The sequence below is a fragment of the Carassius gibelio genome, chromosome B23, assembly GCF_023724105.1.
Source record: "Carassius gibelio isolate Cgi1373 ecotype wild population from Czech Republic chromosome B23, carGib1.2-hapl.c, whole genome shotgun sequence".
Taxonomy (NCBI): Eukaryota; Metazoa; Chordata; class Actinopteri; order Cypriniformes; family Cyprinidae; genus Carassius; species Carassius gibelio.
In genome coordinates, this window is record NC_068418.1 from 2946439 (window position 1) to 2974230 (window position 27792).

The following is a 27792-nucleotide window of genomic DNA, read 5'->3' on the forward strand; positions in this document are numbered from 1 at the left end:
ATGGGGGCCGCCCACGGGCTGCTGCTTTCCCTGACAACTCCTTGCTTCAGCATGCCTTGCAGGAGTGTACGTACCTCGGTATACAAAGTGGGCGGAATTGGGCGATACCTCTCCCGGCTGGGCCCTGCATCCCCGGTAGGTATATGATGTTGTACCACCTGGGTGCATCCGTAGTCTTCATCGTGGGTGGCGAACACATGCTGCCATCTCCGAAGGAGGGCCTGTAACTTCTGTGTCTGTGCTTGTTCTAAATCCTCCCCTTGTAATGACTCACCCGCCAGGTGGCTCGGCACACTCCTCTCCATACCACCCCATGGGGTGTCTACTTGTGTCAGGGCCACCTCGATGACAGTGGGGCACACCTGACGAAAACTAATATCCCTCTCTTCCCTTACTTGGTGGGGTGTAACCGTTGTCAGACGGGCTAATCGTTGGTGCCGATGTAGTTGCACCGCGTATGGGTGTACATTCCGTATCCTCACGGGGACTCTCCCCCGCCGGACCGTCGCTAGTCCTCGTGCCACTTCCACTTGTGGACAATCCACATGGGGCTCCACCAGCACCCACTCTTCTGGGCCCGCTCTTCGGGGCGGTACTCGCGCCCACACAACAGCCTCACTTTTTGCGGGGACAGACAAAGCAAAACGACACATCACTCTTCCTACCTCTTCCTGTTCTCTGCAGACTTGGCTCATTTGCACCCTTCGACAGTCAGCTACCACACACTCCCACTTGGGCCTCTCTGCAGGTGGTATCTTCGATACGGGCCTAGCCCGAAATAGCTCTTCCCAGCAATCAGCGAGGACATTCATGCCCAACAGGGCTCGATGTGCACCCAGACAATGGTCTTGCACGATAATCACACCTTTCTGGGGGACCATCACTCCGTGAACCTCTAGGTCCGTCAATCGGTAGCCAATATATGGGATGTCGAGGCCGTTTGCGCCCTTCAGAGTAAGCCAGGGGGCCTCCGCCCCTGGTGCCCCTTGTTTCCCAAACACTTCTTCGGATAAACTCTCAGCAAATAACGTCACTTGGGAGCCTGTGTCTACCAGGCATTGAATCTCCTTGCCGCACACTCTCACCTTCGCCATGGGGCTACGCCCAATCATCTGGCTCCTAGAGCCATATCCTCTTCCAGGGTCTTCTCGAGGGGTCCCGGCCACACGACCCACAGTGGCCGGCCGACCTAAAAACCCCCTTCTGACGCCCTGCGGGGCCCACACTGGCGGCTATAGTGACCTGGTTTGCCACAGCGGTTGCAGATGGGTCGCCCTTGCTCGTCCCATTCAAAACGGGGCCGATTAAAGTGGTTCGGGCGCCTGAACGACTCTCGGCCTCCCTCTGAGTACACTCGGTCTCGGGGCGCCGGCCGTGGTTCCTCCCGCGCCCGTCCTTGGCGCAATTCTCCTACGAGGGCTTTAGACAGTTCAGACATCTGATCGCGGACATCTTTCAAAAGTTCAGCCTTCAGTGCTTGCTTCCAGTCAGGGCCTCCGGGTTGTGCTGGTGCTACTTCACTGACGGCCGCACACACTGGGGGACCACTCACCTCAGTCTCATCACCTTCCAGGGCCAGTGCCTCTTTCTTCAGATCTTCGAACGTAAGACCCGGGTCCCTTCGAAACTGGATACGTAGGCTCTGTCTCACCGGACCCTCCTTCAGCCCCAGAAGAAACTGGTCCCGCAATAGAGTCTCTCCATCTCCCAACCCGTGGTCCTGACGGGTCTGTAGTCGGGCGAATTGCTCTCGCAACCTCAGGGCGAAAGCTCTAATCGGTTGACGGGGGCCCTGCTTACAATTGAAGAACTGGGAGCGAAGGACAGCTACGGGGGTGTGGTCACCATACTGTTCAGTGAGGAACTGGAACACTGTTTGGGCGTTGGCTCTAACGGCTTCGGGGGCGGCATGCACCTCTCGCCGCGCTTCTCCATCCAGGGAGTTTAACACAAATTGAAGCCGCTGGGCTGCACTAAGGCCCTGTAGGTCGGCCAGGTACTCTAGTTGGGCCTTCCATTCAGACAATCGTACCTCGGATTCTGTCCCCCCATACTTTTGGATCCAGGGGCTCCCCATAAAAACGGGCATAGCACGGGGTTGGGCTGAAGGCCCCGCGTCGTCGGTCATTGGACGACCTTGGTTACTCAACTCGAGGTGGAAACCCTGCCGACTACGCCAAATCTGTCACACCCAGGGGCGGCTATGCTTTGACTAAGCCACACCCCTTCTCAACTTCCACCTCGAGGAGGTCCCCAAAGCCAACCCAATGGCCAAACAACACGAGAACAAGTAAGTGATAAAACAATCTTTATTTAAATATTTAAAAATAGCTTGGGGAATAGGGAAAGGGCAATTAAAACTAAACTCTGACTCGGCCCTCCAGATGGGCTATGGCCGGGAAGAGGTCAGGGAGCAAGGGGGCCACGGGGATCCGGGGCGTGGGACTTGGGGCCCGGCCAGAGTCTTAGGTATCCGTAGCGCCCTCCTTCTTCCTCCTCTTCGCTGAATACAACTCACGGTAAGTACTGGTTCACACAGTTCGTTCTCGGGGTGCTCACTCTCTTTCTCTTCCTCCACAGGCAACGGCTGGGACGCAAAGGCACAGTAAATTCGGCTTGGTTTTGCTCTCACCTCTTCGCTGATTGCAGCTCACAGTAAGTACTGGTTCACACAGTTCGTTCCTTGGGTGCTCACTAGCTTTCTCTTTCTCCACAGGCAGCGGCGTAAGTACAGGTTTCCTCGGTCTCTCCTCGTGTTACCCACTCTCTCTCCTTTTCTCTCCACAGGTATCAACTTGGGCACAATAGCACAGTTAGTTTACTTTGAATGGCTCTCACCTCTGGGCTGGACACAGCGTACTGTAAGTACAGGTTTCGCTCTATTTCTCCTCGCGTTATCCACTCTCTCTCCTCCTCTCTACAGGTATCAACTTGGACACAAAACACAGTTACTCTGCTTTGGATCGCTTTCACCTCTGGGCTGGACACAACGTACTGTAAGTACAGGGTTCGCTCTATTCCTCCTCGTGTTATTCACTCTCTCTCCTTTTCTCTCCACAGGTATCAACTTGGGCACAATAGCACAGTTAGTTTGCTTTGAATAGCTCCCACCTCTGGGCTGAACACAGCGTACCGTGCTATCTCCGGAGATCTGAAGCACGCTCACAACATATACTGTACTGAACTAAGCTAGAACCAGCAGTCTCCTTGTCCTCCCGCGACGGAGTGCGTGAAGGCGGGGGTTTATCTGACAGGACACACGGCAATACACAGCAACCCACAGCAATATACAGCACCACGTCAAAATTATAGGTTTTCACAGCACGAAGACTCCCATCACACTCAGTGTACAAAAAGGACACCCGTCTTCCTTCACTTCGCTTGGTTCGGATCTGGCGATGGAATATGCGGCCTAGCTAGTGATGTCGTCGTTGTGACTACTTCAATAAGTATTCCTTCGGCTCTCCCACCACGCTATATTAGGGGTAGGGCCGCCCTCCTCCTCCTGGGGAGATCTACACAACGTCAGGTCAATATACAGGGCACTTTCGGCTTGCTCTTAGTACTCACATCAATGCCGCTTCCAATCCCCTTTTTCACGTCGTCTCAATTCGCCGTATAATCCGTTCACTTCTCAACCTTTAAGGTTCGCGATGTCTTCACAATCATACAATTCCAGCCTGAGGGAGAGAGAGAGTTAGACAGCCACCAGCAGCGCACCAAGACGGGCACGACACAGTGCTTCACACACACCAGAAAGAGCTCCCAGACTGTGAAATGACTTGGCCTTAAGTACTGCCTTGTCCAGCGTATCCTCCAATCACCAACCGCTGTCCCTAACTAGGCACAGGTGCATCGAATTCCCTGATTTTCCCTCTTACGGCGCTACCGGAAGTTCCGGTGTTCTGTTTTTCCGGTCCGGGCGGAAACACTTCCGGGCGGAACCAAACTTCCCGAATTTTGGTTCCGCCCCTAAAGATCGTCACCTTGTGACATCCTCCCCCGCCAATCCGTTCTAGTCCCTAGAACGTCCTCGGGCTGTCCACTCACCATAGCGGGCAGGGGGTCGGCCTCGGTTCTCTCGCTGGGATCGTCTCACTGGTGAATCGGGCTCAGCTTGTTCAGGGGCTGCTTCTGGTTCTCTCGGGGCGATCGGGGGTGGTGCCGGGATAGGGAGGTTGCCTAGCGACATGATGGAGAAGATGTCAATAGATGATGTAGAAAAGACCCTAATGTTATTTATTAGTGTTGTTTTTTGAGCACAGCCCCTTGTTGCCATTTGTTAATTAGGTCAAGAGGCGTGATGATGCCAGTGTTATTGAGCAGGCTGCCTAAGTTTGAATGTTTTTATTCTTATTTGTATTTTTCAAACAGAATACCTGCAACATTTGGCTAATAATTGTAAAACTGCTGTTTTTCATGTAGCCTAGTTTATCATATTATGTATATTTTTTTGGCAAAGCAGTCTTTTTTTATGTGCAAAGTTTTTGATAAAAACGAAATTATATTTGAATGTATTGTGTGTTTTCTCTTTTTTTTTTTTTTACATGCAGGCCAGGGAAACAAAATAAACAACCCCATGAATCTCTTTAATAATATCAATACAAATACGTGTTTTTTTTTCCTGCGGGACGGGAGAAGACACAAAATCAATGCATCTCTATTATTGCGCTGGAATAAATTCTCAGAGTTTTGCGGGTGCGGGCGGGAGCAGGCTGGAGTGTAACACATACGTTGCGGGAGCGGGCGGTAATGGTCAGAAATTCGGCGGGCGGGAGTGGGATGAAGAAAACAGTCCCGCGCAGGGCTCTAACCCAAAGTAACTAGTAACTAACTACTTGAGTAGATTTTTTATCCGATACTTTTTTACTCTTACTCAAGTAACTATTCAGACTAGTACTTTTAACTTTTACTTGAGTAAATATTTCTAGAAGTACTTTTACTTGAGTACAGTTTTTGGGTACTCTACCCACCTCTGCAACCTGTTGTGTGTGGGCTCCGAAGTGCGGATGTGAAGTGCGATTGCGTCACAGCATAAGCTGTCCCAAATTCAGAATGCGCACTTGGAAGGGCGCATTTATTTATTAATGTTTTATTTCACAGTACACAACATGTTACTGTAAAAAAGGACTACCCAGAAGCCATACCGGCTTATAAATAGGGCCCTTCAAGACACATAATCAGCACTAATAACAACAGATAATAATCCACCCACCCAATACCCATCCACACCAACAACAACACCATTCACCACAAAATATCCTCCCAACAGTCAGCATACATCACACATCTCAACCATCCCTCAAACAAAGCCAAGAATAGGGTATTCAAACATCACAAAAAAGAATATCAGAAAAGTCAATAAAATATGAAACCTTCAGCCTTATGGTGTCTATCAAGCATAATGTTGTAACAATTTGTGTTTAAAATGCTTTTTAAATATATCAAGAGAAGGTAGTTATTTTATAGAATTGTCAATCTCATTCCAGATCCCAGGACCCTTACATGCTATACTAAAGCTAGTACACTTCATCTTGCGCTTTTTCCACCGTAATAGCGTTCTCCTTCTAGTGTTATGGTCATGAATACAAGAGGTTACTGGAATGAGATGGCAAAGTGTTGGATGCAATTTATGAACTACATTATACATAATACAAGCATTTTGAAAACTATTGCACTCAGTGAGCTTCAAAAGCTTATACCTATAAAAAAGCGGATCAGAGGGAGCATCATAATTTGCCCATGATATAACACATATAACTTTCTTCTGTAGAATCTGCAATTTTTCAAGATGGCTTGGATATGTGTTACACCATATAATAATACAATAATTTAGATGTGTCTCAAAAAGTGACCGGTACAATGTTAGAAGAGCATCAAAATGCAGATCATATCTTAATTTCTAAAACAAACCAACATATTTTGACAATTCCTTTATTAAAAACTCTATATGTTGTTTAAAATTTAAGGACTCGTCCAAATAAATTCCTAAGAATTTGATGTTCTCTACTCTTTCAATTACTTTATTATGTATTTTGATTTGTATATGTTTCAATTTTCAATGTTTGTCCGACTTCTATTTGAACGCAATATAATAAATTTGGTTTTAGATACATTTATAGATAATTTGTTGTATTTAAAACAACTATCTACTTTAACTAATTCCTCATTAACAAGCTTTTGTAAAATATCAAGATTTTTATGGGACAAGAAGAGATTAGTATCATCTGCAAAGACAACCTGATGAAAAATATTTAATGGGCTTATAATGTCATTTACATACAAAATAAAAAGAATTGGACCTAATATGGAGCCCTGGGGGACTCCACAAACAATTTCTGTGCATTCTGAATAACTACTGTTTATTTGGGCAAATTGCTCCCTTTCAGTTAGGTAACTTTTGAACCAGCTGAGTGCCTTCCCTCTGACACCATAGTGTTGCAATTACCCAATTAAAATTTCTAAATCAATGGTGTCAAAAGCTTTTGATAAATCTAAAAATACACCAATACCAGTCTCACCATTATCTATAGCGTAATTGATTTTCTCGATGAGATCCAGAATTGCCAAACAAGTAGAGCTCTTTTTCTTAAATCCATATTGAGATGGAATGAGTATATTCATTTTATCCAGGTAACCACTAAGTCAATCAATCAATCAATCAATCACCTTTATTTATATAGTGCTTTAAACAAAATACATTGCGCCAAAGCACTGAACAACATTCATTTGGAAAACAGTGTCTCAATAATGCAAAATGATAGTTAAAGGCAGTTCATCATTGAATTCAGTTATGTCATCTCTGTTCAGTTGAAATAGTGTCTGTTTTAATTTGCAATCAAGTCAACGATATCGCTGTAGATGAAGTGACCCCCAACTAAGCAAGCCAGAGGCGACAGCGGCAAGGAACCGAAACTCCATCGGTGACAGAATGGAGAAAAAAACCTTGGGAGAAACCAGGCTCAGTTGGGGGGCCAGTTCTCCTCTGACCAGACAAAACCAGTAGTTCAATTCCAGACTGCAGCAAAGTCAGATTGTGCAGAAGAATCATCTGTTTCCTGTGGTCTTGTCCTGGTGCTCCTCTGAGACAAGGTCTTTACAGGGGATCTGTATCTGAGCTCTAGTTGTCCTGGTCTCCGCTGTCTTTCAGGGCAGTAGAGGTCCTTTCTAGGTGCTGATCCACCATCTGGTCTGGATACGTACTGGATCCGGGTGACTGCAGTGACCCTCTGATCTGGACACAGACTGGATCTGGTGGCCACGGTGACCTCGGAACAAGAGAGAAACAGACAAATAAGTCTATTGTACACAACCCTCTCAAGCACCTTGGAAATGGTAGGCAAAATGGATGTAGGTCGATAATTTTGTAAGTTATTTTTATCACCAGATTTATAAATAGGTATAACTTTTGCAATTTTTGTTATTTTTGGTACTACACCATGAGATAAAGATAGGTTTATACAATAGACAAGTGGATCTAGGATTTCAATTGCAATAGAATTTACAATTTTGCTACATATATCATCCACACCAGCAGTATAAGAGCTTTTCATATTCATAATAATTTTCAAAACTTCCATTTTGTCGGTAGGAGTTTAAAAAAACGAATTTAAATAATTCCCTTTTAAATATTGTTGGTATGAAGCTCCCCCTGGAGGATTTATGAATTTCGAAAGAGTTTCGCCTATAGAAATAAAATAGTTGTTAAAACCTTTGGCAAGATCGTTATCATTAAGATAATGATTATCATTATGTTTGACATTAGTTTCTGGAAGAACAGTTGCTTTTTGATCCCGGCTGAGCACAGTATTTAGTACTCTCCAGCATCGCTTTTGATCGCCACGAGAAGCCTTAATTAAATCAGTGTAGTAATTCCGCTTCCTTATTCGTATTAACTTTGTGAGTCTATTTCTAAATGTAAAATATTTTCTTTTATTGTCATTAGTTGGATTTTTAATGTAGCATTTGTAAAGCTTATTTTTTCTTTTAATTGATTTTAGGATTCCCTTAGTAAGCCAAGTATTTGATTGCTTGTATCTCCTTTAACAATTTTTTCTGGTATAGTGATATTAATACTGTTGGTTAATTCATTAATAAAAGCACTATAGGATTCTTCCGGAGTATTACAGCTAAATACAGAATCACATGTTTTATGCCTAAGATTACCAAGCAGTTTATCTAAATATTTTCCTGTTAATACTTTTATGCTTTTTTTAAGAGGTAATGTCTTCTTTTGTTGTTGCCTGGTCTTAGTATCCAGGTCTATGAAAAGTACATTTGCAAAATGATCTGTGATATCTGACATAATTACACCGGAGTCAAAATGTACATTTATATTTGTAATAATATTATCAATGGTAGACTTAGTTGTTTCTGTTACTCTCGTATATGAGCTTATAGTTGGACAATTTTTTGAAGAATACAAACAATTTAAGAAATAATTTTTCGCACCGTCATCTTTAGCTAAGTTGATGTTAAAATAGCCAAGAATAAAACAATGTTTATTCATGTAATTGATGCTACTTAATATTTCATCCAGTTTGGTCAAGAAACAATTTAAGTCAGAGTCAGGAGGTCGATAGACTATTCCAACAATTATACTTTTCATATTTTCATTATGTATTTCAATAAATAAGGAATCTGATAACCCATCATCCAAAAGTAGGTCATCCCGAACAGTTACACTCTGCTGAATGTTGGCATATAAGCACACGCCCCCACGCCCCCAAGCACGCGCTCTTCAATTCCCATGAAAATGAAGTGTACATCTATGGACACTGCGCACCCTACCATATCCCAGAATCACTTGCGTGCATACGACGACGGTGTTTATATTCAGATAACAAGGCAGGTGAGAGTTCTGTGGGGGACTTCACATTGAAATGTAAGTATTGTGTTTTCATTTACCCAAATATCTAGCCAAAGTGTTAAAAGCCAGTTTTTTTTTTTTTTTTTATTTTTTTTTTTAAATAAAGCCCACAAATAATAAGACAGTCAAGTCAAGATTATATATAGTATAAGGCAATTGTCTTTCTCTGTTTTGCTTTTGAAGTGCTGTCATGCAAGAAATGTCTACAAATGTTTTAACCAAACTTTAGCACTTCAGTATTTTGTATGCATGTCCTGCTGTGTCATGTTTTCTAATGTTAAGATCTCTTTGTTTTTTTTTGTTTTTTTTTTCATAAGTGTTTCCATTTTCTCATTTTAGGACTACTCTGGAGAAAGTGAGCCTGCTGGGGAAAGACTTAATATAAAGTTAATAGACAACTTTTTGTTGAAATTTATTGTGCTGTTGTTGTTAACAGGCATGATCTATTAGCTAAGTGTCCTGGGACAAGTGAGGGAGCGAGTGGAGCTTCTCAGGGAGGACATCAAACTCCAGAGAGAGAGAGAGAGAGATTTTGATTTGATTTTGAATCACTTTATTTTATCAAAAGAATACCATTAGTGGTAATTATAAACCACACAGGCAAAAAAAAAAAAAAAATAAATAAATAAATATATATATATAAAAATACACAACACAAAATATACTCAAACCAATAGATTTCCAAAACACAAAACATTTTCCACAACAGAGCACAAGACATTTTTGTAACCCCAAATGTGCAGGAATTCCTCCACATTATTTGTGATGCTGTAAAAATCAAAATCAATCTTCAATCTGGCTTTTAACATTCTCACAAAAATTGTATTTGCATCAGAGTCCAAAGACCCTTCTGTCTTATTTCTTCGGCTAATGTAAATGGCCATTTTTGCTTGTCCAAAGAGAAAGTTAAACAATTGGCATTTCATTCTACCCTTTTGATTGTACCTGAAGCCAAAGATGAAGTCTTGTTTAGAAAAAGCATCTCCAAACAATCGGAACATTTGCTGTAACAGCTCGAATAAAAAAGACAATCTATCACACTCCAAAAAGCAATGAAAGACTGTTTCTCTGTTTAAGCAAAAGGGACAGTTATCGTTAACATTAGGGTTGATAACAGAAACAAAAGCATTTACAGCCACACAGCCATGCAATACCTTCCACTGTAAATCTCCAATCTTTTTTGTCAACGGTGGTTTATAGATCGTTCTCCACACAGGTCTGATTTCACTGTTAACCTTTAAATGAGCTCTCCAGGGAGTATCAGCTCGACCATTTAGTTTGTTTTTGTTCAAAATTTTAACAAGTATGTTATACATTGTTTTGCCCTCCATAACACCCAACTCATTAGTGAGAGTCTCATTGAGCTCTAACAGTTGACCAGTACAGTTTTTAAAATCAGGAGAAAGTGACAAAACAGGAAAAGGGTCTTCAACATTTGATTGACAAAAATCATTACAGGGACTCTTTAATAAAGAGAGTTCAGTTTCTGTGAGTTCACACTTCAGAGCCTTAAGCATCTGATTCAAAAGCCTGGTGGATCTAACTCTCACATGAGAAGCCAGACCATCAGAATCAGTTAAATTGGGTCCACATATGTTAACTACATGTCCCAGAGTCACTACCCCAGCAGAACGGAAAAGCTGTAGCACAGAATGTCCTGTTGTACGCTCAACATTAAAGCGGGATCCATATATAATTGGCTCTTTCAGCAGCCACGAAAGGGAAGTGCAGTTTTCTGCTCTCTGTTTAATAAACAGTCCCCACACTGTGAATAGTCCAAGGTAGAATTTAGGGAGATTGTTTATTTTCGAGGCATTTAAGTCCATCAAAAACAAAGATTCAGCGAGACCCAGATATCCTCCTCGGCCCAGTATTGTCCGAGCCAAAGGTCTCCAAACAAGGTGTGCAGGTCCAGTAAGGAATCTTTGAATAAACTGGAGTCGAAAGGCAGCCCCTCTACTTGCAAGATGAATAAGACCTTGTCCTCCATCTTCCTTTGACAGAAAAAGAACACTTTGAGGGACCCAGTGCAGACGATCCCAGAAGAAGTCTACAAGTGCTGACTGTATTTTATTAAGCAGTTGTGTTGGCGGATCCACACAAGTCAGACGGTGCCACAACATAGAGGCCACCAAGTTGTTTATGATTAAAGTCCGTCCTCTATAGGACATGTGTGGCAAAAGCCATTTCCATTTCCTTAAGCGTCCTTCAATTTTCTCAAAAACATTTTCCCAATTTTTACATACAAATGAGTCATCACCAAGATAGACACCAAGGTATTTTAAACCATCTTTTTTCCACACTAACCCACCAGGTAAGACAAGCTCTTTGCTCAGCTCATCACCCACGGCTAATGCTTCACTTTTTCCCCAGTTAATTTTTGCTGATGACAAAACACCAAAGTCATTAATTGCTTTTTTAAGGGAATTAACATCATTTTGTTGATTAACAATGACAATGACATCATCAGCATAGGCCGATAGTTTTAAACTTGACTCACAACCAGGAAAAATAACACCAGAAAGGGACTGTCTTAATTTATGCAAAAGAGGCTCTATAGCAATAGAGTACAGCATTCCAGAAAGTGAGCAACCTTGTCTGATCCCTCTTTGGACTTTAAAAGGAGCGCTTAAACCACCGTTGATTTTTAATAGGCTCTCAATGTCACAATATAAAACCTTGATCATGGCTATAAGATTAGAGTCGAAACCAAAGGCTTCGAGTGTTTGCCACAGATATTGGTGTTCGACTCTATCGAAAGCCTTTTCTTGGTCTATTGAAATCAGACCAATTTCATAGCCTAATGAACTGGAGAGGTCCAAAATATCCCAAATTAGGAAAATATTATCAGATATCAATCTGTTGGGTATACAGTAGGTTTGATCAACATGAATAATATCTTCCATCACTTTTTTAAGTCTCATGGCCAACACCTTAGACAAGAGTTTATAATCGGTGCAGAGCAGAGCCACGGGTCGCCAGTTCTTAATTTCTTGTAAGTCCCCTTTTTTAGGGAGGAGTGTAAGAATTCCTCTCCTGCAGCTGAGTGGTAAGTGTCCTTTGGTTAAACTGTCTCTTAGAACTATCAACAAGTCCTTACCTATGATAGGCCAAAAAGCTTTGTAAAAGTCCACAGGAAGGCCATCGAGGCCTGGAGCCTTTCCATTTTCTAGGCTTTGTAGTGCAGTATGTAGCTCCTCAGCCGAGATCCTTGCCCTCAGCTCTGCGTTGGCTTCCTCAGTGACCTTAGGCAAGTTCTCGTAAAAGCACTGTGCCACCTCTGGATTTTCTTGATATTCTTTTTTAAACAGCTTTTCATAAAAAGTCACTGCGCACTTACGGATTTCTTCAGACTCCTTTAGCAGCTGTCCATTGCTGGACCGCAGAGAGTGTATAAGTCTTTTCTGTCCATTTTTGCGTTCTAAGCCAAAAAAGAAATGGGAGGGTGCATCCATTTTAATGACGTTTTGAAAACGGAACGTACAAGGGCACCTTTAGCAGAAAAACCCAACAGATTTGACAGAGCTGATTTTTTCTTTTTGAGAGCTTTAATATGTTCTCCATTTCCTGTGAAATCTGCTAAATCTTGCAGCATCACTATTTCATTCTCCAGGGCTTCCATTGATTTAGTCATATCCTTTGTGACATTTAGAGAATACTGTATACACAGCTGTTTAATCTGAATTTTTCCTATGTCCCACCATTGTTGTAAAGATGTATATGTCACACCCAGGGGCGGCTATGCTTTGACTAAGCCACACCCCTTCTCAACTTCCACCTCGAGGAGGTCCCCAAAGCCAACCCAATGGCCAAACAACATGAGAACAAGTAAGTGATAAAACAATCTTTATTTAAATATTTAAAAATAGCTTGGGGAATAGGGAAAAGGGCAATTAAAACTAAACTCTGACTCGGCCCTCCAGATGGGCTATGGCCGGGAAGAGGTCAGGGAGCAAGGGGGCCACGGGGATCCGGGGCGTGGGACTCGGGGCCCGGCCAGAGTCTTAGGTATCCGTAGCGCCCTCCTTCTTCCTCCTCTTCGCTGAATACAACTCACGGTAAGTACTGGTTCACACAGTTCGTTCTCGGGGTGCTCACTCTCTTTCTCTTCCTCCACAGGCAACGGCTGGGACGCAAAGGCACAGTTAATTCGGCTTGGTTTTGCTCTCACCTCTTCGCTGATTGCAGCTCACAGTAAGTACTGGTTCACACAGTTCGTTCCTTGGGTGCTCACTCGCTTTCTCTTTCTCCACAGGCAGCGGCGTGAGTACAGGTTTCCTCGGTCTCTCCTCGTGTTACCCACTCTCTCTCCTTTTCTCTCCACAGGTATCAACTTGGGCACAATAGCACAGTTAGTTTGCTTTGAATGGCTCTCACCTCTGGGCTGAGCACAGCGTACTGTAAGTACAGGTTTCCTCTGTTTCTCCTTGTGTTACTCACTAGTACAGGGTTCGCTCTATTCCTCCTCGCGTTATCCACTCTCTCTCCTCCTCTCTACAGGTATCAACTTGGACACAAAACACAGTTACTCTGCTTTGGATGGCTTTCACCTCTGGGCTGGACACAACGTACTGTAAGTACAGGGTTCGCTCTATTCCTCCTCGTGTTATTCACTCTCTCTCCTTTTCTCTCCACAGGTATCAACTTGGGCACAATAGCACAGTTAGTTTGCTTTGAATGACTCTCACCTCTGGGCTGAGCACAGCGTACTGTAAGTACAGGTTTCCTCTGTTTCTCCTTGTGTTACTCACTAGTACAGGGTTCGCTCTATTCCTCCTCGCGTTATCCACTCTCTCTCCTCCTCTCTACAGGTATCAACTTGGACACAAAACACAGTTACTCTGCTTTGGATGGCTTTCACCTCTGGGCTGGACACAACGTACTGTAAGTACAGGGTTCGCTCTATTCCTCCTCGTGTTATTCACTCTCTCTCCTTTTCTCTCCACAGGTATCAACTTGGGCACAATAGCACAGTTAGTTGCTTTGAATGACTCTCACCTCTGGGCTGAGCACAGCGTACTGTAAGTACAGGTTTCCTCTGTTTCTCCTTGTGTTACTCACTCTCTCTTTCCTTTTCTCTCCACAGGTATCAGATTGGACACAAAGCACAGTTAGTTTGCTTTGAATAGCTCCCACCTCTGGGCTGAACACAGCGTACCGTGCTATCTCCGGAGATCTGAAGCACGCTCACAACATATACTGTACTGAACTAGGCTAGAACCAGCAGTCTCCTTGTCCTCCCGCGACGGAGTGCGTGAAGGCGGGGGTTTATCTGACAGGACACACGGCAATACACAGCAACCCACAGCAATATACAGCACCACGTCAAAATTATAGGTTTTCACAGCACGAAGACTCACCCACCACACTCAGTGTACGAAAAGGACACCCGTCTTCCTTCACTTCGCTTGGTTCGGATCTGGCGATGGAATATGCGGCCTAGCTAGTGATGTCGTCGTTGTGACTACTTCAATAAGTATTCCTTCGGCTCTCCCACCACGCTATATTAGGGGTAGGGCCGCCCTCCTCCTCCTGGGGAGATCTACACAACGCCAGGTCAATATACAGGGCACTTTCGGCTTGCTCTTAGTACTCACATCAATGCCGCTTCCAATCCCCTTTTTTCACGTCGTCTCAATTCGCCGTATAATCCGTTCACTTCTCAACCTTTAAGGTTTGCGATGTCTTCACAATCATACAATGCCAGCCTGAGGGAGAGAGAGAGTTAGACAGCCACCAGCAGCGCACCAAGACGGGCACGACACAGTGCTTCACACACACCAGAAAGAGTTCCCAGACTGTGAAATAACTTGGCCTTAAGTACTGCCTTGTCCAGCGTATCCTCCAATCACCAACCGCTGTCCCTAACTAGGCACAGGTGCATCGAATTCCCTGATTTTCCCTCTTACGGCGCTACCGGAAGTTCCGGTGTTCTGTTTTTCCGGTCCGGGCGGAAACACTTCCGGGCGGAACCAAACTTCCCGAATTTTGGTTCCGCCCCTAAAGATCGTCACCTTGTGACATCCTCCCCCGCCAATCCGTTCTAGTCCCTAGAACGTCCTCGGGCTGTCCACTCACCATAGCGGGCAGGGGGTCGGCCTCGGTTCTCTCGCTGGGATCGTCTCACTGGTGAATCGGGCTCAGCTTGTTCAGGGGCTGCTTCTGGTTCTCTCGGGGCGATCGGGGGTGGTGCCACCACGGGTCTCCCTGGTACCACAGCCAAACCTTCAATCCAGGGGGCCGCTGGTACAGGTTCCGTGGGGACTTCTTCCACGGCTTCAGGGTAGTTAGGGCATGGGCGAATCATGTTCCGGTGCACCACACGGTCGGGGCCTGACTTCCCTTCTGGCCGGATGGTATAGACCGGCTGTCCCGGCCTCTGCTGCCGGCAGACTACATAAGGGGTGGCCTCCCAACGGTCACTCAGTTTCCCCTTCCCCTGCCGCCGATTATCTCTCACCAACACCCTCTCTCTTGGCAGTAGAGGGGCTTCTCTAGCAGTCCGATCATACAACCGCTTACTTTTCTCTCCTGCCGTCTGTATCCTTTTCGACACCTGCTCGTAGGCGAAATGCAAGCGCTGGTGATGGCGCCCCACCCACTCCGTTACACTTGCTTCCTCTTGGTCGGCTGTCACTCCTAGGACCAGGTCAGTAGGCATTCGTATGTGTCTGCCAAACATCAGGTACGTGGGGGCGTAACCCGTAGTACTATGTATACTGTTGTTATAGGCCTGTAGGAGGTTTGGCAATGCACTCACCCAATCGTCCTGCCGTTGTTGGTCCAAGGTCCCCAGCAGCCCCAATAGGGTCTGATTGAATCTCTCGCAGCCGCCGTTCCCCTGAGGATGATACGAAGTGGTGTGAGTTTTCGTGCAACCGTGGTCGGCCCAGTGTCAAGAAGTCCATAGCCATGATATGAAGGGATATGAAGGGATATGAATGGACTTAAACAATATGCATCTCGGGCAAGCTTGAATTAGGGCGTGCACCGATGCCTCTAGCCCGGGCCAAAAGAAGAATCTCCTAAGCAGGGACACAGTCCTCTCCTGTCCCTGGTGCCCCAACTGGTTGTGGTACGCCGAAACTAACGCCGTTACCTCATCTGCGGGTACCACGATCTGGCGTACTTCTTTGCCCAACTTCGGGTCACTGACCCTTCTGCACAGAACGCCATCTCTCAGCTCCAGCCTGTCCCATTGCCCCAGCAGCCTCCTCCCAGTATCCGTCTGGGCTAACCTCTCCGCTGGCGTCAGCCGTCGGCCCTGTTCCAGCCATTCTCTTACCAGCCGCACATCTTGATCCCTGGCCTGTCTCTCCCTCCACCGACGGGGATCCCATCCCCAGTTCTCAGGCACGGCCTCTTGTCTGCTGCCTGGTGCCTCTACTGCTCCTACCATATAGCCCTCCTCCGGGCTGGCCCCTCCGGGGCTTTCCGCTTCGGGCAGCCTTGAGAGGACGTCCGCGTTCGTGTGTTCACGCCCTGGTCGGTACTGTAGTTGATAATCAAAGTTGGCCAGTTGGGCCACCCACCGCTGCTCCACGGCTCCCAGCTTCGCCGTCTGTAAGTGTACTAATGGGTTATTGTCTGTAATGATCGTCACCTTTGCACCCCAGAGGTAGTCTTTAAATTTCTCACTTAGGGCCCACTTCAATGCCAGCAGCTCCAATTTGAAAGAACTATAGTTCGCATCGTTCCTCTCGGCTGGGTGGAGGCTCCGGCTGGCGTACGCGATGACCCTCTCGACTCCGTCCTGCCGTTGAGCCAACACCGCTCCCAGCCCGAGATTGCTGGCATCTGTATACAGAAGGAATGGTTTTGTGAAATTTGCGTATGCCAAGATAGGGGCCTGTAGCAGCTCCTGCTTCAATGTCTGGAACGCCGACTCACAATTTGCATCCCAGTCTACGTTGGGCGACCCCCGGCCCCGGTTACGACCTGTGCCAACCAGCAACTGATTAAGGGGTTTAGCAATTTTTGAAAAGTCCTTTATGAAACGCCTATAGTATCCCACAAATCCTAAAAAGGATCGCACTTGCCTCACTGTCCTCGGGGCCTTCCAGTCTTTCACGGCCGATACCTTTCCAGGATCTACGGACACTCCAGCCGCACTGACCACGTGGCCCAAAAAGTTGACTTCTCTCCGTAGTAAGTGACACTTATTGGGCTGTAGTTTCAATCCGTACTTCTCCATGGCCCGAAAGACTTCCTCGAGGTGCCTCAGGTGTGAATCAAAATCTGGGGAGTAGACAATCACATCATCCAGGTAAACTAATACTGACTCCATTAACTGACCTCCCAAGCACCGCTGCATCAGCCGCTGGAAGGTGGCCGGAGCGTTACAGAGCCCGAAAGGCATCCGGTCCCATTCAAATAGTCCAAACGGGGTTGTAAAGGCAGTCTTCTCCCGGTCTGCTTCGGCCACCTGCACCTGCCAGTAGCCACTAGCCAAATCTAGGGTAGAGTACCATGCCGACTGCGTGAGGCTGGCAAGCGAATCTTCGATCCGCGGCAAAGGGAAAGCGTCTTTCTTAGTCACGAGGTTCAGCTTACGGTAGTCCACGCAGAATCTCCAAGCCCCCGTCTTCTTTTGCACCAGCACTATGGGGGCCGCCCACGGGCTGCTGCTTTCCCTGACAACTCCTTGCTTCAGCATGCCTTGCAGGAGTGTACGTACCTCGGTATACAAAGTGGGCGGAATTGGGCGATACCTCTCCCGGCTGGGCCCTGCATCCCCGGTAGGTATATGATGTTGTACCACCTGGGTGCATCCGTAGTCTTCATCGTGGGTGGCGAACACATGCTGCCATCTCCGAAGGAGGGCCTGTAACTTCTGTGTCTGTGCTTGTTCTAAATCCTCCCCTTGTAATGACTCACCCGCCAGGTGGCTCGGCACACTCCTCTCCATACCACCCCATGGGGTGTCTACTTGTGTCAGGGCCACCTCGATGACAGTGGGGCACACCTGACGAAAACTAATATCCCTCTCTTCCCTTACTTGGTGGGGTGTAACCGTTGTCAGACGGGCTAATCGTTGGTGCCGATGTAGTTGCACCGCGTATGGGTGTACATTCCGTATCCTCACGGGGACTCTCCCCCGCCGGACCGTCGCTAGTCCTCGTGCCACTTCCACTTGTGGACAATCCACATGGGGCTCCACCAGCACCCACTCTTCTGGGCCCGCTCTTCGGGGCGGTACTCGCGCCCACACAACAGCCTCACTTTTTGCGGGGACAGACAAAGCAAAACGACACATCACTCTTCCTACCTCTTCCTGTTCTCTGCGGACTTGGCTCATTTGCACCCTTCGACAGTCAGCTACCACACACTCCCACTTGGGCCTCTCTGCAGGTGGTATCTTCGATACGGGCCTAGCCCGAAATAGCTCTTCCCAGCAATCAGCGAGGACATTCATGCCCAACAGGGCTCGATGTGCACCCAGACAATGGTCTTGCACGATAATCACACCTTTCTGGGGGACCATCACTCCGTGAACCTCTAGGTCCGTCAATCGGTAGCCAATATATGGGATGTCGAGGCCGTTTGCGCCCTTCAGAGTAAGCCAGGGGGCCTCCGCCCCTGGTGCCCCTTGTTTCCCAAACACTTCTTCGGATAAACTCTCAGCAAATAACGTCACTTGGGAGCCTGTGTCTACCAGGCATTGAATCTCCTTGCCGCACACTCTCACCTTCGCCACGGGGCTACGCCCAATCATCTGGCTCCTAGAGCCATATCCTCTTCCAGGGTCTTCTCGAGGGGTCCCGGCCACATGACCCACAGTGGCCGGCCGACCTAAAAACCCCCTTCTGACGCCCTGCGGGGCCCACACTGGCGGCTATAGTGACCTGGTTTGCCACAGCGGTTGCAGATGGGTCGCCCTTGCTCGTCCCATTCAAAACGGGGCCGATTAAAGTGGTTCGGGCGCCTGAACGGCTCTCGGCCTCCCTCTGAGTACACTCGGTCTCGGGGCGCCGGCCGTGGTTCCTCCCGCGCCCGTCCTTGGCGCAATTCTCCTACGAGGGCTTTAGACAGTTCAGACATCTGATCGCGGACATCTTTCAAAAGTTCAGCCTTCAGTGCTTGCTTCCAGTCAGGGCCTCCGGGTTGTGCTGGTGCTACTTCACTGACGGCCGCACACACTGGGGGACCACTCACCTCAGTCTCATCACCTTCCAGGGCCAGTGCCTCTTTCTTCAGATCTTCGAACGTAAGACCCGGGTCCCTTCGAAACTGGATACGTAGGCTCTGTCTCACCGGACCCTCCTTCAGCCCCAGAAGAAACTGGTCCCGCAATAGAGTCTCTCCATCTCCCAACCCGTGGTCCTGACGGGTCTGTAGTCGGGCGAATTGCTCTCGCAACCTCAGGGCGAAAGCTCTAATCGGTTGACGGGGGCCCTGCTTACAATTGAAGAACTGGGAGCGAAGGACAGCTACGGGGGTGTGGTCACCATACTGTTCAGTGAGGAACTGGAACACGGTTTGGGCGTTGGCTCTAACGGCTTCGGGGGCGGCATGCACCTCTCGCCGCGCTTCTCCATCCAGGGAGTTTAACACAAATTGAAGCCGCTGGGCTGCACTAAGGCCCTGTAGGTCGGCCAGGTACTCTAGTTGGGCCTTCCATTCAGACAATCGTACCTCGGATTCTGTCCCCCCATACTTTTGGATCCAGGGCCTCCCCATAAAAACGGGCATAGCACGGGGTTGGGCTGAAGGCCCCGCGTCGTCGGTCATTGGACGACCTTGGTTACTCAACTCGAGGTGGAAACCCTGCCAACTACGCCAAATCTGTCACACCCAGGGGCGGCTATGCTTTGACTAAGCCACACCCCTTCTCAACTTCCACCTCGAGGAGGTCCCCAAAGCCAACCCAATGGCCAAACAACACGAGAACAAGTAAGTGATAAAACAATCTTTATTTAAATATTTAAAAATAGCTTGGGGAATAGGGAAAGGGCAATTAAAACTAAACTCTGACTCGGCCCTCCAGATGGGCTATGGCCGGGAAGAGGTCAGGGAGCAAGGGGGCCACGGGGATCCGGGGCGTGGGACTCGGGGCCCGGCCAGAGTCTTAGGTATCCGTAGCGCCCTCCTTCTTCCTCCTCTTCGCTGAATACAACTCACGGTAAGTACTGGTTCACACAGTTCGTTCGTTGTGTTCAGCGAAGAGGTGAGAGCAAAACCAAGCCGAATTAACTGTGCCTTTGCGTCCCAGCCGTTGCCTGTGGAGGAAGAGAAAGAGAGTGAGCACCCCGAGAACGAACTGTGTGAACCAGTACTTACCGTGAGTTGTATTCAGCGAAGAGGAGGAAGAAGGAGGGCGCTACGGATACCTAAGACTCTGGCCGGGCCCCGAGTCCCACGCCCCGGATCCCCGTGGCCCCCTTGCTCCCTGACCTCTTCCCGGCCATAGCCCATCTGGAGGGCCGAGTCAGAGTTTAGTTTTAATTGCCCTTTCCCTATTCCCCAAGCTATTTTTAAATATTTAAATAAAGATTGTTTTATCACTTACTTGTTCTCGTGTTGTTTGGCCATTGGGTTGGCTTTGGGGACCTCCTCGAGGTGGAAGTTGAGAAGGGGTGTGGCTTAGTCAAAGCATAGCCGCCCCTGGGTGTGACAGATACTCAGACTTTGTAGAAGTCTAGAAATATGGCAAATAGTCTTAGTGTTTATACTTGACTAACTGGGGCCCAGGTCAGGAAGCAGACAGACTGGCTAAACCGACCGTCTGCTAGCTGCCTCCCGTCACAGAGGTCAGTTAATTCTCAGCACATAGAGACTCTTTCACCTAGATATCACACTATAGAGACTGTGTCTGTTCCACGAACTAGAAAATACAAAAAACGTCCAAACCAAGTTAAGGTTAACAATTTAATTGAGGTTCAACAAATAAAAAACAAATGCAATATGGATAAACAAATGATAAAGATTGGCTTATTGAATATCAGATCCATTTCTACGAAAACACTTTTTGTAAATAATATGATAACTGATCATAATATAGATGTGCTCTGCTTGACAGAAACCTGGCTAAAACCTGATGATTACATTATTTTAAATGAGTCCACCCCCCAAGATTACTGTTATAAACACGAGCCGCGTCTAAAAGGCAAAGGGGGAGGTGTTGCTTCAATTTATAATAACGTTTTCAGGATTTCTCAGAGGGCAGGCTTCAAGTATAACTCGTTTGAAGTAATGGTGCTTCATATAACATTATCCAGAGAAACCAATGTTAATGATAAATCCCCTGTTATGTTTGTACTGGCTACTGTATACAGGCCACCAGGGCACCATACAGACTTTATTAAAGAGTTTGGTGATTTTACATCCGAGTTAGTTCTGGCTGCAGATAAAGTCTTAATAGTTGGTGATTTTAATATCCATGTCGATAATGAAAAAGATGCATTGGGATCAGCATTTATAGACATTCTGAACTCTATTGGTGTTAGACAACACGTTTCAGGACCTACTCATTGTCGAAATCATACTCTAGATTTAATACTGTCACATGGAATTGATGTTGATAGTGTTGAAATTATTCAGCCAAGTGATGATATCTCAGATCATTATTTAGTTCTGTGTAAACTTCATATAGCCAAAATTGTAAATTCTACTTCTTGTTACAAGTATCGAAGAACCATCACTTCTACCACAAAAGACAGCTTTTTAAGTTATCTTCCTGATGTATCCGAATTCCTTAGCATATCCAAAACCTCAGAACAACTTGATGATGTAACAGAAACTATGGACTCTCTCTTTTCTAGCACTTTAAATACAGTTGCTCCTTTACGCTTAAGGAAGGTTAAGGAAAACAGTTTGACACCATGGTATAATGAGCATACTCGCACCCTAAAGAGAGCAGCCCGAAAAATGGAGCGCAGCTGGAGGAAAACAAAACTAGAGGTATTTCGTATTGCTTGGCGGGAAAGTAGCATATCCTACCGAAAAGCATTAAAAACTGCTAGATCTGATTACTTTTCTTCTCTTTTAGAAGAAAACAAACATAACCCCAGGTATTTATTCAATACAGTGGCTAAATTAACGAAAAATAAAGCCTCAACAAGTGTTGACATTTCCCAACACCACAGCAGTAATGACTTTATGAACTACTTTACTTCTAAAATCGATACTATTAGAGATAAAATTGCAACCATTCAGCCGTCAGCTGCAGTTTCGCATCAGACAGTGCACTATAGACCCCCTGAGGAACAGTTCCACTCATTCTCTACTATAGGAGAGGAAGAATTGTATAAACTTGTTAAATCATCTAAACTTACAACATGTATGTTAGACCCTATACCATCTAAGCTCTTAAAAGAGGTGCTTCCAGAAGTCATAGGTCCTCTTCTGACTATTATTAATTCCTCATTGTTATTAGGACATGTCCCCAAAACCTTCAAACTGGCTGTTATTAAGCCTCTCATAAAAAAGCCACAACTTGACCCCAGAGAACTAGTTAATTATAGACCAATCTCGAATCTCCCTTTTCTGTCCAAGATACTAGAAAAGGTGGTATCCTCACAATTATATTCCTTCTTAGAGAAAAATGGTATATGTGAGGATTTCCAGTCAGGATTTAGACCGTATCATAGTACTGAGACTGCTCTCCTTAGAGTTACAAATGATCTGCTCTTATCATCTGATCGTGGGTGTATCTCTCTATTAGTTTTATTGGATCTTAGTGCTGCGTTTGACACAATTGACCACAACATTCTTTTGCATAGACTTGAACACTTTGTTGGCATCAGTGGAAGTGCATTAGCATGGTTTAAATCGTACTTATATGACCGCCATCAGTTCGTAGCAGTGAATGAAGATGTATCATATCGATCACAAGTGCAGTATGGAGTACCTCAAGGCTCAGTTCTAGGGCCGCTACTCTTCACGCTTTATATGTTACCCTTGGGAGATATCATCAGGAAACATGGTGTTAGCTTTCACTGTTATGCTGATGATACGCAGCTCTATATTTCCTCGCAGCCTGGTGAAACACACCAATTTGAAAAACTAATGGAATGCATAGTCGATATAAAAAATTGGATGACGAGTAATTTCTTACTGCTAAATTCAGAAAAAACAGAGGTGTTAATCATAGGGCCTAAAAACTCTACTTGTAATAACCTAGAACACTGTCTAAGACTTGATGGTTGCTCTGTCAATTCTTCGTCATCAGTTAGGAACCTAGGTGTGCTACTTGATCGCAATCTTTCCTTAGAAAGCCACGTTTCTAGCATTTGTAAAACTGCATTTTTCCATCTCAAAAATATATCTAAATTACGGCCTATGCTCTCAATGTCAAATGCAGAAATGTTAATCCATGCATTTATGACTTCAAGGTTAGACTACTGTAATGCTTTATTGGGTGGTTGTTCTGCACGCTTGGTAAACAAACTACAGCTAGTCCAAAATGCAGCAGCAAGAGTTCTTACTAGAACCAGGAAGTATGACCATATTAGCCCGGTCTTGTCCACACTGCACTGGCTCCCTATCAAACATCGTATAGATTTTAAAATATTGCTTATTACTTATAAAGCCCTGAATGGTTTAGCACCTCAGTATTTGAATGAGCTCCTTTTACATTATACTCCTCTACGTCCGCTACGTTCTCAAAACTCAGGCAATTTGATAATACCTAGAATATCAAAATCAACTGCGGGCGGCAGATCCTTTTCCTATTTGGCGCCTAAACTCTGGAATAACCTACCTAACATTGTTCGGGAGGCAGACACACTCTTGCAGTTTAAATCTAGATTAAAGACCCATCTCTTTAACCTGGCATACACATAACATACTAATATGCTTTTAATATCCAAATCCGTTAAAGGATTTTTAGGCTGCATTAATTAGGTAAACTGGAACCGGAACACTTCACATAACACCGTACTTTCTACATCATTAGAAGAATGGCATCTACGCTAATATTTGTCTGTTTCTCTCTTGTTCCGAGGTCACCGTGGCCACCAGATCCAGTCTGTGTCCAGATCAGAGGGTCACTGCAGTCACCCGGATCCAGTACGTATCCAGACCAGATGGTGGATCAGCAGCTAGAAAGGACCTCTACTGCCCTGAAAGACAGCGGAGACCAGGACAACTAGAGCCCCAGATACAGATCCCCTGTAAAGACCTTGTCTCAGAGGAGCACCAGGACAAGACCACAGGAAACAGATGATTCTTCTGCACAATCTGACTTTGCTGCAGCCTGGAATTGAACTACTGGTTTCGTCTGGTCAGAGGAGAACTGGCCCCCCAACTGAGCCTGGTTTCTCCCAAGGTTTTTTTCTCCATTCTGTCACCGATGGAGTTTCGGTTCCTTGCCGCTGTCGCCTCTGGCTTGCTTAGTTGGGGTCACTTCATCTACAGCGATATCGTTGACTTGATTGCAAATTAAAACAGACACTATTTCAACTGAACAGAGATGACATCAATGAATTCAATGATGAACTGCCTTTAACTATCATTTTGCATTATTGAGACACTGTTTTCCAAATGAATGTTGTTCAGTGCTTTGGCGCAATGTATTTTGTTTAAAGCACTATATAAATAAAGGTGATTGATTGATTGATTGATTGACTTTGTCTTTGAATAATTGTTCCAGAAAAAATTAAAGGCCTCTTTAAAAACTTTATCAGAAAGTAATGTTACATTAAAGTGCCAATAAGCACTCTTACATTTTACATCTTTGATGAAAACTGAGACTTGTACAAGAAAATGATCAGAAATTCCCACTGGATGTATTGAGCAACTTTTAAGAATATTAATTTGATGCTTGAAACAATAAAATCTATCAAGCCTAGCCATAGACAGGACATTATCTTTGACATGAGTCCAAGTATATTGACGCTGAGTAGGATGAAAAACTCAGCATCACTCAGATCATGCATTTCAATTAAACTAGTTAAAACTCTCTTACTAGGTCCATGAGGTTCTTGATGGTTTCTATCTAAGGATGCATTGACCGTGCAATTAAAATCACCACCCAGAAAAAAGTAACCATCATTGTTACAGTTATTAATAGCAGTGTTAAGAGTGTTGAAAAAAATAGCTTTTTCTGTGCCTAAAGTTGGAGCATAAACATTGAAGAAAGTTATTTTAACATTTTCAAACACAGCTTGTATTTTTAACAAACGGCCTTCAATTATTTCATCAATATCACAAGAGATAGGTGTAAAGTCTCTAGAAAACAAGATGCCAACACCACCACTGTTACTACTCTTGTGACTGAGGAAAATTTCCTCATCCCATTCTTTTCTCCAAGCAGCTTCATTGTCATGTGTACTATGTGTTTCTTGCAAAAAGATTACATTTAGCCTCTTACTCTTGAACAGATTGAAAAGAGAAACTCTCTTAGCATCCTCCCTAGCACCATTAATGTTTAAAGAGCCCAGTTTGAAATCACACATTTTGAAAGTAAAGCTGCTTTGAAATAACAATTGAAAATAAAAAGGAAAATAATAAAAATAAATCTCTTAAACATCATTCTTTAACCTCCCTCAATTGTGCTCTTACTTTTACAAGCAATTTTTTTAGACGGTAAATTTCTTGATCAGTAAAAATGCATTGATCACTTTGTTCAGGGTTTTTCATAAGCAGTCTGACAGAATCAAGGAACAACTTTAGATCAGGGAAAAAGTCCTCAATTTTAACAGATCTCATTCCTTTTGTGCTTTGTAAAAAGGAACGAATCTTAGAGAAAGGGTAAGCACAATCCATATCCACCTGCGTGTCACTACTTCCCTCATATTCACTTTCTTGCATTTCCATCAAACCATCCTCAGACTGACAGGAAGCACACATTAGATTTAGCTTTGACACTTTTGTTACTTGCTGCAAATTTGCTTTGTTTTCAAGATTTGTCCTCTTAGTTGACATTTTGCCAACTTCCCTGTCAATCATAGCATCAGTATCATTACACAACACAGATTCCGCCACTCCGGTCGCGGTTTCACCCACATTTAAATCTGCATTCAAATCACTGCATGCTTCCTGTTCACTTTTTTTACTCACTGTGTTTTCCAACACTTCGTTCTCCTGATTGTTAACTTCATTTCCTTCTCCCTGCACCATTTGTACATTTCCCGGTGGATCTTTCGGTAGAACATCACTAGTGTCAGCACTAACAGACGTCTGTTCCGTTACATTAGCGGCTAACTGGCTATTGTTTGTTTTGTCCGGACACGAACGAATTAGATGACCCACAGATCTGCACCCAAAACACTTCATTGTTTCTGAAGTAACATGCACGGTGTATTCATAATAATCTACTTTAAACTTGAAAATAAAGTTTAATTCCTCATTACTCTTTTTAGGGATCATTAGTACTTGTCTCCGAAAAGACATTACATGTTTGAGTTGTGGAGATTTGGAACTGATTGGGATCATTTTAATTGGAGACACTAGTTTTCCGTGTCTTCCTAGCTCCTTCTCTAACATCTCATTCTTCAGAAAAGGTGGTACATTGGAAATCATTATCTTTTTTGCGGGACTTACTAGAGACAGAACAGGTGTAAAAGTACCTTGAATCACTACTCCACTCTCAAGCAACTGGTTAGCTTTGTCCACAGTATCCAAAAAAATCACAACAGCACTATTCATTCTTGCAGCAGATTTAATACTCTCAAACCCAACAATTTCACCCACCGCTATACTACATTCTTCAACTGAACTCCCTCCAGGTGGGGACAAACGAACAGCGTGCCTGCACGTCAGCTTGTGAAAGCTAAAATCTCACTCAAAGCCATGCTAGCCAGCAACACTGGCAGCACTTTTCGCTACCAAACAAACGTTGAAAAAACCTTATGAATACACAAAAACAGGCAGAAAAAAAAAGGGAGGGGGGGAGACCCCAAGAAAAACGCGAAAAGAAAACTATAAGAAAAAACTTACAGTCTGCAAAATGCTCTCAGCAACATTCACCACGCTCACAGCAGCCAAACGCTCGCTCACAATCGCTCCGCCCACTCAACCGGCACACGCGCGTGCGCGCACACAGAGAGAGAGAGAGCAAGAGACTTTTAGACTTTTAAGCTTCTTTTATTCACAGACACTTATTAAAAAACAATAAATATTATATTACACAAGAACAAATAAAATCCTATCTACATATACATGAATAGGATATTAGCTCACATTAAAATTAATTTAATTTCATAACATTATAACACAACCTCTCTCTTCACTTGGTTGACATAAAATACCTTTAGTACCCCACAAAGAAAATAAGAATCAGTATCATTTACAAAATCATAAAATGTATACTACATAATTAACCTACTTTTTACCAAAATCTTAAACATCTATAAAGGATCAGTTCCTCTATTAAGAAGTGTTATATTCTTCCTCGTCAGCCATATAGCCATTTTTGCCTTACCAAACAAAAAATTGATCAAAAGACCATTTGTAAAGTTGAAACCAAAACTATGACACAATTCTCATAATACACTAAACAATTTATTTTGGCCTTGAACAATCAATAAAAATATGAAACACAGTTTCTGAAATTCCACAAAAAGAGCACTCTTCCTCCTGCAAAGGGTTCAAACGTGCCTTATATCGATTCGTTGCTATTATCCAATGTGAAATTTCCATTGCAAATCTCCATTTTGTTTTTCAACTGGTTTCTTATATAAGGACCTCCAACTACCTTTTGGGGAAGTACCAGACTCAACAAATTCAGTCCACTTCGTTTCTGGAAGTTATTTTAATGCTCTTAAATTGAGATATTTTACACAATCACAATAAAGAGCTTTCTTAGAAGTAATATTAAAAAGACCAAGTTCAGGCGTACTAAAAGAGAGCAGACTTCCTTCAAATTCCTGCCAGTCTCTTACATCCACATTCACACTGATCTTGGGGAATACATTCTTCGACTTTACAGATTTTAGTGGCAGAACAGGAAAAAAGACTTTAATTTCACCTAGTAGCTTTGG

The 27792-nt window shown here is 44.7% G+C and overlaps 1 protein-coding gene across 1 annotated transcript; it reads right to left on the minus strand.

Moving 5' to 3' along the window:
* Positions 1 to 1189: 1189 nt before the first annotated feature.
* Positions 1190 to 20012, minus strand: LOC128011633 (uncharacterized). Its single transcript, XM_052594278.1, has 2 exons — positions 19609 to 20012; positions 1190 to 2136 (listed from the first exon to the last, which is right to left on the minus strand). Exon 2 carries the CDS (start codon positions 2126 to 2128, stop codon positions 1190 to 1192), a length of 939 nt encoding a protein of 312 aa, XP_052450238.1. The 5' UTR covers positions 2129 to 2136; positions 19609 to 20012.
* Between the last annotated feature and the right edge of the window lie 7780 nt (positions 20013 to 27792).

Bases quoted from the DNA above. Each gene is read 5' to 3' on its own strand.
- LOC128011633 (XM_052594278.1), bottom strand. From the start codon at position 2,128: ATGACCGACGACGCGGGGCCTTCAGCCCAACCCCGTGCTATGCCCGTT.